The sequence below is a fragment of the Empidonax traillii genome, unplaced genomic scaffold, assembly GCF_003031625.1.
Source record: "Empidonax traillii isolate 1590-97213 ecotype Southwest subspecies unplaced genomic scaffold, ASM303162v1 scaffold2759:size29055, whole genome shotgun sequence".
Classification (NCBI taxonomy): Eukaryota; Metazoa; Chordata; class Aves; order Passeriformes; family Tyrannidae; genus Empidonax; species Empidonax traillii.
Genome location: NW_020957952.1, coordinates 7,540 through 18,396, shown reverse-complemented (window position 1 = coordinate 18,396; position 10,857 = coordinate 7,540). Strand labels below are relative to the sequence as shown.

The 10,857-nt window shown below is 62.9% G+C and overlaps 3 protein-coding genes across 3 annotated transcripts in view; 1 reads left to right on the top strand and 2 right to left on the bottom strand.

Moving 5' to 3' along the window:
* POLR3GL (RNA polymerase III subunit G like) overlaps positions 1 to 9,541 on the top strand; it is a 13,739-nt gene extending 4,198 nt beyond the window's left edge. Inside the window, exons 5-6 of the mRNA XM_027910128.1 lie at positions 7,935 to 7,939; positions 9,531 to 9,541. The gene's annotated coding sequence lies outside the window, so the exon portion shown is untranslated. The remainder of the gene's footprint in view (positions 1 to 7,934; positions 7,940 to 9,530) is intronic.
* On the bottom strand, positions 809 to 3,533 carry TXNIP (thioredoxin interacting protein). Its single transcript, XM_027910127.1, has 8 exons — positions 3,172 to 3,533; positions 2,572 to 2,644; positions 2,334 to 2,481; positions 1,981 to 2,083; positions 1,624 to 1,880; positions 1,353 to 1,509; positions 1,106 to 1,254; positions 809 to 1,012 (listed from the first exon to the last, which is right to left on the bottom strand). Exons 1-8 carry the CDS (start codon positions 3,419 to 3,421, stop codon positions 959 to 961), a joined length of 1,191 nt encoding a protein of 396 aa, XP_027765928.1. The 5' UTR covers positions 3,422 to 3,533; the 3' UTR covers positions 809 to 958.
* HJV (hemojuvelin BMP co-receptor) overlaps positions 9,396 to 10,857 on the bottom strand; it is a 6,972-nt gene continuing 5,510 nt past the window's right edge. Inside the window, exons 4-5 of the mRNA XM_027910129.1 lie at positions 10,430 to 10,714; positions 9,396 to 10,027 (exon numbers count right to left, since the gene is read on the bottom strand). Of these exons, the coding sequence (XP_027765930.1) occupies positions 9,404 to 10,027; positions 10,430 to 10,714 (909 nt within the window). The 3' untranslated portion in view covers positions 9,396 to 9,403. The remainder of the gene's footprint in view (positions 10,028 to 10,429; positions 10,715 to 10,857) is intronic.

Below are 10,857 nucleotides of genomic sequence, written 5' to 3'. Positions count from 1 at the left end.
GCTCCAAGTGGGCGAGGGGGGAGGGAGCAGAGCCAAGGTCACGGCCCCGTTCCTCGACACCGGCACCTTTCACCCACATCCCAAAAACAGAGCGGGAGCCGCAGGGGCTCCTGCAGCGGCCCCCAAAAAGGCAGGAGTGGCAGGAATAGTCTCCCACCCCTGTGCCTGTTTCCCTTCCCTGTCCCTTTTCCCTTCCCTGGCCCCGTTTCCCTCCCCGTGCCTCAGTTTCCCCTCACCAGCACCGCTTTTCTGCTCGGTTTTTCCCCCTGGAAAAACCAGGAGACCCCCCCCAGGGCTGCTCCCAGGAAACCCAGGAATCAGGAGAGGACGGTCAATGCCACCCCCGAGCTTTCCGTCACCCCGTCCCCGGGCAGGACGCGAGACAGCACCTCAGTTTCACTCGTTTTTATTACAAACTTTGCCCCCCAGGGGCCACCAAAAAAGGTACAAAATCTGCGTTTTTTTTGTGCTTTTCCCCCTCCTTCCCTTCCCCCCCCCCAAAAAAAAAACCCCCCTATTTACAAAACCGAAGAGTAGAAAAGGCGTCGGTCGCGACAAGGGGTGCGTGTCACGACAGGACGGAGCTGTGGGGTCACAGTGTCCCCCTCCCGGAGCAGCGCCCGGAGTCGGGGAATTTGGATGGAAATCAGTTCAAAGCCGGGAGTTTCCCGCCCCTCCCTGCGCCAGGACGAGGATGGCCGAGCTTTTCCAGCCCTTTTCCAGCCGGAGCCGCCTCCTCTCTCTCTCATTGCTCTCCCAGCCCACCAAGGTTCTCCGCCGGCTCGCGGCACCCCAGGGGTTTTCATTCCTGGCGGGTTCCAGCGCTCCGGAGCGGCGCTTCCTTTCCTGGGGAAAGCGGCCGTTCCTCGGGAATGTGGCAGTTCCTCGGGAGCCGCGGGCGGGCGGCACACGGAGCCAAGTCCGGGATCAGCGGGAGCGACCCCGCCGGGCGCGGCGCTCACTGGACGTTGTTGTTGTTGTTGTTGTTGTTGTTGGCCACGCAGGGATCCACCTGGGCGACGGAGCAGGGAGCGGGTGAGGGGGCTGTGCCGGCGCTCCCGGATCCGCCCGGCCCATCCCGTGCCGGCGCCGGCGCCGCGCTCACCTCCGTGTAGGTGGGGGGGGGCATGAACTTGAACTCCGGCGCGTACATGAAGATGGGGCTGTCGAATCCGTCGGGATCATCCAGCAGGGGCGTGGTGGGGCTCTCCAGCCGGTGATCCTCGGGAACGATGTCCAGATAGCAGGGGGGTGCTGCGGGAAGGCGAGGGGATATCCGTGAGCTCCTCTCCGCGCCCCTCGGGGTTTATCCCCACGCCGGGATCCCACCCCGTGGCTCCCACCCCACTCACCCTCTGGAGCATCCGGGAGGTTCAGGTCGACCCAGCTCATCTCGGAACTGGTCTGACTGGCCATGCTGGAGCTGCGGCTCCCGATGCCCGAGCGGCTCCCGATGACCAGCGGCAGCTCCAGGATGATCTTCTTGGAGCCCGGGACGCTGACGTAGATCTGCAGGGGGGGAGAGCCGGGATTTAGGGATGCCGGGACGGGATCGAGATCCCCACGAGGAGGAGGAGGAGGAGGATGAAGACGAGGAGGGGGCTGAGAGGATCCCCCACTCACCTGCAGGAAATACTCCACGCGCAGAATGTTGCAGCCCAGGATGGAGGGTTTGAGCTTCCGCACGCGGATGGTTTTGCCGCGCCAGGACTCGGAGGTGCCCGAGATGATGTGGTTGCCGCGGACGCAGGAGAGTTTCTGGCAGAAGACCTTGGTCTGGCCGTTGGCCAGGTAGGTGTGCTTGGCCACGATGGCCGCCTTGGGCACCACGATGCGCGAGCAGGTGTTCTCGAAGTCGGCGTTGATGCAGATCTCATCGCCTGCCGAGGCAAGGACCCCGCGTTAGGGATGTCGGGGGTTTCCCCTGGTGGTGCCACGCACTCCTCCCTCCCCCTATTCCCTGTTCCCAGCGATCCTCACCTTCGCAGAAGCCCTTCCTGTCGATCTGGGCGCTGACGGAGACGCGTCCGTCGGGGATGAACATGCACGACACCTTCTTCTCCTTCTTGGCTGCCACCGGGGACTGTGGAGAGAGGAACGGTCACACATCCTGCCCTTCCCACCCCTTCCTTCCTTCCCCTTCTCTTTGCCACCAAGCCTCAAGTTCCCCTGGAGGCGCAGAACCCACCCAGCCCGGTGTCGGTTTCTGGAATTCTCCAGAACTCCTTAATCCCCCCCGCTTAATCCCCGCTCAACCCAAAGCCGATTACACGCGCCTCGACACCCTGAGGTCGGGCTGACCCTCCCGAGGCTTTGGAGTACTCGAGGCTCACCAGCAATTCTGGGGTGTTCACATCCACGGGATCCATCACCTCGAAGCGTTTCTTCACCTGCTGGGGGGGGCAGGCAGGGCGCTCCAGGGACGCCTTCACCCAGTAATCCACGGAGCCGTACTTGCCCTTGAACGTGGTGCCCAGCGGCCTGTGGACACGCAGGGGGTCACTCCAGCGCCAAAACAGGGGGTTTCCAGTTTAATTCCACCCCCAGAGGCAGGTGCTGCCTCATACTCACCCCTGGGGCAGCTCGAAGTCGAACTTGTACTCGTACTTGTTCCCAGGTCTCAGGATGACGGAGCCGTCCCCATCTGCAGCAGAGAAGGGGAAGGAAAACATCAGATGGAGCTCCAGAGAGATCCTTGGTTCCGCTTCCAGTGGTGAGGGAACCCGAGGTGTTGAGTAACACCCGCCCTGGGAACCCCATGTCCTCTCTGTGCTGCTCCCTTCACCTCACCAACAGCCCTGGGGCAGAACACGGCGTTCCGCTGGCCCCACCCCACCCTCAGCTCTCCTTTATCTCCCAGCTGCAGCTGTCCCTTCAAGTTATCTTCAAGACACTTCTTCCAGTCCCTCTCTCCGTCCTAGTCCGGGGTGTGATCCCTGTGCCCCTCCCTGTGCCCTGTCACCAGCTTGCGGTGCCAGGACGGACTGTGGGAGCTCCCCAGGCTCTGATTTTGTCCCTCAGCTTCCCCAACTTTGACTTGACTTGGCCAAACCCTCCAAACGTCCCAAGTTTCGCCGGGTTTGGTCGTTTCTCCCACGCTCGAAGCGCAACATCAACTGCGTGTTGGTGACCCCTGCCAACGCCTCTGCCCGTCCAGCCCTGTGCCCTCACCCGTGGGCTGCTCCTCGAGCGCCAGCACGTCCTCGAAGCGCAGGTACTCCATCTCCTGCCGGCACTGGGCCGGGCCCTTGGCCCAGGTCACCCTGGCCACCCCACACGCCAACACCTTGACGGCGCTGACGCGGGTCACCTCGGCCACCTCCACGACCACGCGCCCGGCCACCTTGTCCCCGCTGCAGTAGATCTTGTCGGGCTCGCTGAAGACCACGGTGAAGCTCTTCACCTTCCTGAACATCACCATGGCTGGGGCGGCGCGGGCACGCAGGGAGCGAAGCTTGTGGGGCTTTATCGCCCTCGCAGCAAGGAAACCCCGCCTGGAAGCAGGCGAGTGGCAGGCAGAAGGGTGGGTGGCTCGGTCGGCGGGCTGGTTGGGCGCTTTGTTTTGAGGCGCTGCGAGAGGTGTTTTCCCCGAAGTCGCTCCGCGCCGGGCCCGCTCTCGCCGCCCGATTCCCCTCAGCGCTGTGCGCTCCCCCTCAGCCGCCGCCGCCTTTTATAGGCTCGGGGGCCCCGCCCACCCCCCTGCCCGCGCCTGTTGCTGCCGGGGCGCCACGCCGAGGGCGCGTGGCCAGGCGTGCAGCTCGCGTGATCAGCGCTCCCATTGGCTGCCGCCGCCTTGTTTACGGCGGCGCGGGCCAATGGGCGCGGCGCGAGCGGAGCGTGGACAGCGTGTGAGGGAGAGGTGCGCGTGGTCAATGGGGAGGATGGGGGGGGCGGGAGCCGGCCGGGGGTGATTGACAGCGCGCGGGGCCAATGGCGAGCGGGTCCGGGCGGCGGCGGCGGCCAATGGCGAGCGCGGGATGGGATGTCATGTTCCCAAGCGCCGGGGAGCGGGGGGGCGGGGGGGGGAGCTGCCCCCAGTTTGGGACAGGCCGTGCTGTACTGGGAGAACTGGGAGCGGCCGGGCCGGGCCCTGGGGGTCTGCAGTGGCGTCACCCCCTTCCTCAGTTTCCCCCTGCCCACTCAGGGCAGCCTGGGGGTACCCCCCGTGCCCCCCCCCCCCGCCCCCCAGAGTCTCCCCGAAGCCCCCGCGGGGTACACCCCACCCCCCGTTATTTGGGGTAAATAAGGGTGGATTCGGATAGAATCGGGATAGAACCAGACCCTGGGGTGCTCCCTCAGTCCCTGGGAGGGTGGGGAGGGAGGTATTTGCCCCTCTCTGCCACTTCCCTGAGGTCCCCCCCGGCCTCCCCTTGGCCATCTCTGGGGTACATCACTCCTCCTGATTTGGGGTCAGTAAGGGTGGATTTGGGGTACGGGATCGGACCTGACCCCAGGGGACTCCCTGAATCCCTCCGGGGGGGATTTTCCCCCCTCTGCCACTTTCCATACCCCCCCTGGACTGCTTTCAAGTGATTCTGGGGGGTTCCCTCAGCCCCCCCTCTGTGGTATTCCCACCCACCCTCACATTATTTGAGGTAAATGAGGGTGGATTTGGGGCTTCAGGACCAAATCCTTCCCCCCTTCTGGGGCGTATCTGTGTGTAGGTTCCACGACCTCTGCCACTTCCTACCCTGTTTCAGGAACCCACCCCAAAACATCCCTCCCAAACCTCGATCCAAGGGGCCAGCAAGCACCCACATCCATCCCAAAAACCGTGGCCCCATTTTCCAGCTGGGATTTGGGGAGTGGGACAGTGTTTAACCCCCACCCCACCCACCCCGGGAGACTTTGGCCTCTGAGAAACCCTCAGGTTTCACTCCCTGGCTCAGACATTGCTCCAGGACAGGCAGCAGCTCTTTTTCCCTCTTTTCCCCTCTTTTCCCAGCCCTCAGCACTTTCCCAGCTCAGGAAAGTGCTGGAGGGGGAGAGGAAACGGGAGAACAATGTTCCTGGAGCCACCCAGCACCGCAGGAATGGGAATGGGGGCTCCTGGTGTGTGTGGGGGGGAACAGGGAGGTGCTTTTGCTGGGAGTTGCTTTTGCTGGGAGTTGTCCTTCAGAGGTTGTTTGTCCCGGCGTTCCTGGCTCCTTTCCTGCCCTTCCATCCGCTCCTTTCCCCCCCGGAGTTAATTCACACCTGATCGTATAAACCGATAAAGCTCTGGATAAACCGTGGGGCATAAACTGCTCTGCTGCCAAACCGCAGGACACGGTTCCTCCTTGGCAGGGAATTATCCCGGGCTTTGGAGGAACGGCACCTCTTTCCCTCCTGGCCCCCCTGTCTCCCCCTGGGAAAAATGAGGCGCTGGCTTGGTGCTAAAAGGCAAAGGTGGGGATGGGTTTTCCAGCCCTGCCAGCCGTGGGATATTTGACCCCCCGGGCTCGGCGTTCCCGTGTTTACGCTCTCCCCTCTCTCCAGTTCCCAGCCGTGTCCGCCTTTCCAAGGAAACCGACCCCAGCCTGGGGCTGCTGGGCCACATTCCAGCAAAGCCAAAGGGCCCAGGACCAGGGGAATGGCCGGGGATCCGCTCCAAGGCACGTTCCGCACCCCGAATCCTCTCCTGATCCCTCCAGAGCTGCCAACCAAGCGCTGCCCTTTCCCCCCCTGACCCCCATTTGACAACAAGCCCTTCCCCTCTCCCCGCTCTTGCCGGAATTCCCTCGGGGCTCAGCCTTGCTCGGGGAGGTTTTCCCACACCGGCAGCACCCCTGGGTGGATCGGGGGAGTTTGGGAACGCCGTGGGATTTCTGCCTGTCGGAAAGCAAAGTTTTCTGAATGTCCTCCAGTGTTGGGAGAGAAACCAGCAGGAATTCTGGGCAAGGACAAACCCTGCTCCCACTAAACTGCTGCCTGAGGCCTCCACCCCCCCCTCCTTCCCAGCTGCTTTCCCACAGGATCACGGTGCCTGGAGGATCCCCCACCGCTGAGGGGGAGTGAACGGGGAGTACAGTTGGATCTGTGGCTTTTCCCGGAGTTTTCCTGGCCGGGGGCAGGAGATGGCCGGGATGGTGTGACTAAAACAATCCCCCCCCCCCCAGGAATAACCCACTTCCAAAGCCACGGAGCGAGAAACCGGGCCCTGGGGTGACTCACTGGGCTCGGGGTGGGTCCCTGGGAAGGGACTGGGCACGGCACAGGCTTGTTTTCGCCGGCACAGCGCCTGGGCGCTGATAAGATCCCTGTTTTTCTGCTCCAGGTTATCGGGACGGGTTGCCGGGGAGAAGCCACGCTGCTCCCGTGACAGCCTGGCCTTTGTCCCGGCACCGAGCCGGGATCGCCGGCCCACCCGCAGCCCCCCGGCCTCTCCGGGCTCTTTGCTCCGTGTTTTTCACCATATATGGGCCCTTCCAGCAGATTCCAGGCTGGGAGGGGCAGGGAGGGCTGGGAATGGGAATGGATCCGCAGGGGCTGGAGTGGGGACAGATTGTCCCGGGCGTGCGGAAAAAGGCATTTCCTCCACTTGTTTGTGTGCAGGGAAGGTTGGGAATGGATCCCAGCTGGGAAACCAGGGCACTGGGATGGCTCCTGGAAAGCCACCGCTCGTCCCACGCCCAGGATTTCCAGGACTGGAGGCCCCGGGGTGGTTCCTAAACCGCAGCAGAGGGTCAGGGGTGGGAGGGAAGGGCTGGAGGGCCTGGCTGGGGGCAGGGGGGGACACACAGGTTTGACACTCGGCTGGGACCTTGCAGGGGAGACTGGGAAAGCTCCCAGGACAGATCCTCACTGAGGATTCCCAAAAATCCCCTTTTTTTTTTGCTGTTTTATCCCTTCTGACAGAGGTTTGTGCCCCCCCCCCCCCCCCGCCGTGTTTGAGATTCTCCAGGCACACAGATCAGGGCCCCTTTTCCCCCTCCTCTGAGTGGGATCAAGCCTTCTCAGGGCTCAGGCAGGAAGATTTCCCCCCTGGAGCCCCACTTTTCCAGTTCCCCCACTGGATGTGGAAGCTCCCGCTGCTTCTTTGTCCAGGTGGGATTGAATTCCCTTATTTCATTCCCAGATGGTGGTTTTGGAGCAGGAAAAGCTCCACAAGAGCTGGGCCGTCCAGAAACAAGGAGGAATTCGGATTCAGGGGGCTGGAAAGTCCCGTGTTCGTCATCTGCTCGGGGCAGGAAGAGGCAGTGACATCAGCTGGGAGAATGTCACCTCCCCCAGCTCCCAGCACAGCCTCCCCAGGCGGGTTAGGTGGGATTTGGGGAAGAAATTCTTCCCCTGTGAGGGTGGTGAGGCCATGGCACAGGTTTTCCAGGGAATTGGTGGCTGCCCCGTCCCTGGAAGTGTTCAAAGGCGAGCTTGGATGGGGCTTGGAGCCAGCTGGGATAGTGGGAGGTGTCCCTGCCGTGAATGGGATTGTCTTTAAGGCCTTTTCCCGCCCCAAACCAGTCTGGAATTCTGTGATTCCTGGGTGTTTGGGGTGAGGATGGAGGCACCCCGTGGCTCTGGAGCTCTGAGGGTGCTGGAGCCCTCCCCGTGCTCTGGCTGCTGTGGACATCTAGAGGCTTTCCCAGGAATGGCAGAGGAGGATTTCCACCTATCCATCCATCCCTCCATCCCTCCATCCCTCCATCCATATATCCATCCATCCATCCCTCCACCCATCCATCCATCCACCCACCCACCCACCCACCCCTGGGCGACACAGAGGGACAACAACAACAACAACAACAACAACAACAACAACAAAAGGCTGTCAGAGCTCTCTTGGAACGCCCTGAAGCAGAGAACAGACCTTTCCCCCCCTACCCCAGCTGGAATAAAGGAGAGCCGCCGGTGCCAGCGAGCGCGTTTTCCACTGGCGTCAGCGGACTCTGGATCGACCCTTGGCCTTCCCAGCCGGTGCCACCTGCTGAAAAAAACCCCCCAGCCACCCCGTCCAGCCCCAGTGCCAGCCCAGGGTGGGTTGTGCTGCATCCAGGTGCATCCCACCTGCATGGCTGCAGCTCAGGGAGGGGGGTGAGGCCTCAAGGGCAGGTCCAGGTTGGATATTTGGGGTGTTCAGGCACTGAGAGGGCAGTGACGGTGTCACCGTCCCTGGATGTGCTCAGCAACAAGTGGATGTTGGACCTGGGGACATGGGGGACAGTTAATGATTAATGATCTCAGAGGCTTCTCCAGCCTTAATGATCCCATAACTCATCCACAACCGCTCCTGGGTGCCGCAGGAGGCTGCGCTGGGCAGCTCCTGGTGAGACACACGTTTAGGTGGAGCTGCCCAGCCTCAAACCTGCAGTCAGAGCTGCTGGGCTCAGGGGCAGCTCTTCAGAATCCCGGGAGATTTTCAGTCTGGGAGTGCTGGGCTCCAAATTTCGGGGTTGGGATCCTCGGAGAGGGCAGATCAGGCCAGGAAAACACCAAGGCCCCGGAGCTGGTGGTGCAGGTGAGGGGCTGCCAGGGGGAAGGAGAGCGCAGTTCCACTGGGAATCCTCCTTTCCCCATGGAATTCTTGTTGATTGACTCCACTGACCAGCAGCTCAAGGGTAATTTTATGTCCCGCCTCATCGAACCAAACGTGAGGCCTGAGCCGGCAAAAAAAAGCTGCTGTTCCACACCCTGGGAGGGGCTGAATTGGGTTTTATTGATTTCACTGATTTCGATCTAAATTCGTACCTATACATTTATTTATTTATATTTGTATAAAAACCGATTCTTTCTTTTACTCTTCCTGGATGGGGCTCTGTGCCATTTTCCTCCAGTACTATCAACCCTGCTCCAGAGGATCCTTCCTTCAAAATAAAGGGAAGTCTTTCCCGTGGAAAACATCTCCCCTTGGGAACTCTGGCTGCTTTACAGAACTCCTCTGAAACACCTGAAATCTGCCCTCCCCTCTGCAGTCCTGCCCCTTCCCCGGGGGGGGGGGTTCCCCTGCCCATCCACTCTTTGCCATCGGGAATTCCATTTTCCAGGCGAAACCCCCCCAGTTTGGGTCGGATTTGAGACGCTGGGCCCGAGGGAGAGATTCCCAAGGGGTGTTTATTCCCTTCCCTGAAACCTGACGCTGGTCCCAAGTCCAGGCCCGGCTAAATCGAGTCCGCAACAGGTGCCAAGAAAACAAGGGAAAACAGCAACAGTGGCCTGGGATATCCGAGCCTGGAGCTCCACTGCTCCCGCTGCTGGAGATCAGCCCGGTGTTCCTCCTGGAAGAGGAGGAGAGGGACAAAACCCATTCCCTCCTTGGTCAAAACCCGACTCACGGCCTCGCTGTGCTTCTGGGCGAAGGTTCCCGAATCCATCAATCAGCTGAAAACCGGGATTTGGGCTCGCAGGCCGTTATTTTGGGGTTTTTGGGGGCTCCTGAACGAAATCCTGCCGGAGCCAGCGGCTGTCCCGGGGGGGGAGCGGGCAGGGCCTAAAAGTGCAACCAAAGCAGCCAAAGAGCAGAGGGGAGGAAGAAGAGGAGGAAGGAGGCCGGGGGGACGCGGGGGCCGCTGGCCCCGGCCTGGAAGATGTGGAGCTTGTCGGCGTCGGGCAGGAAGAGCCGCGCGTCGTCCAGCGCGCCGCGGGCCGCCATGGCGAAGCCGGCGTCGCCCGAGGTCACCACGTCGAAGACGCAGGACTGGAAGTAGACGTCCTCCACCGGCAGCGCCTCCCGGCACAGCGCCCGCGCCGCCTCGGCCGCCGCGCGCCCGCGCCCGCGGGGGCTGCGGGACAGGCGCTGGCCGCGGGGGCAGCCGCCCACGCACAGCTGCAGGTCCTGCTCCTCCGTGAAGGCCCCGGCCACCTCCTCGGCGGCGCGGATGGAGAAGGAGAGCTGGCGGCCCGCCTGGCGCACGGCGATGGTGGTGCCGATGTAGGCCGCGCGGATCTCCACGTGCCGGCCCGGCGAGCGCTCGCGGATGGCCAGGCTGCTCCCGCCCGGCCGCGCCCCGCCGTCCACTGAGCCGTCCTGGAAGGCCGCGGGGACGTTGTCCAGCTCGGCCTGGTAGACCTTCTGGTCAATGCACTCCTTCATGTTCTTGAAGATGATGGTGAGCTGAGGAGGGGGGATTAGCGGGGAAGGCAGGGGGTGAGCGCCGTGGCCGCGTCCCCCGTGCCGGGTGTCTGGGATGGAACACGCATCCCCCCATCCCCAAACCACCCCTCCCACCGTTCTTTTGGGATAACAGCCGTCTTCCCTTCCCTTCTCCTTCTTTAGCACCATTTAAGCAACGGAAAACGGAGCTGGAGCCAAATCCAGACAGATCCTTCCAGGAACCCCACGAACTGCACCACCCCCTGTGACAATGGGAGCGTTTGAGGGTCCCCTCAACCACCTTCACCCCTCTCCTCCCTCCTTCCTCGCTCTCCCTGGGTCTCGCCAAAGCCACTCCCGCCCTCCCCGGGCATTTTTGGGGAGCGTGGGAGCCGCCCTCGCCCGCCCCAGGCAAGCACTCACCTTGCTGGTGACGGTGGCATTGGAGCCCTCGGCCACCGGCGAGCTGGTGGCCTGCACGAACAGGTAGTCGTTGTCCAGGAGCGGCCAGGAGCCCTCCACCCGGCAGGTGTGGAAGTCGTGGTGGAAGGTGCGGATGTGGGGGTCCCCGAAGGCGGCGCAGTGCCGGAAGGCGGGCGGGCGGCCGTGCCTGTAGAGGAAGCTGCGCTCGTAGTCGCAGACGTCGAGCGACTCGAGGCCCTGGCGCTCGGGGGCCGCGGGCCGGGGCCGGGGCGGCGCCGTGGGGCCCTCCCTGGAGCAGTTGTTCTGGATCATGAGGTCCTCGATGCCGTGCACGGCCGAGTGGAAGGCCAGGTCGCCGCGGCAGGTGCGGGCGGTGCGGCGGGTGCAGCGGGAGTAGGAGCGCAGGGCGGTGCAGAACGCGGCGCCCC

Coding starts and splice junctions, on each gene's coding strand:
- TXNIP (XM_027910127.1), bottom strand. CDS start 3,421: ATGGTGATGTTCAGGAAGGTGAAGAGCTTCACCGTGGTCTTCAGCGAG. Junction 2,482..2,571: donor GACTTCGAGCTGCCCCAGGG/GTGAGTATGAGG, acceptor GCGTGTCCACAG/GCCGCTGGGCACCACGTTCA. Junction 1,881..1,980: donor CAGGAAGGGCTTCTGCGAAG/GTGAGGATCGCT, acceptor TTGCCTCGGCAG/GCGATGAGATCTGCATCAAC.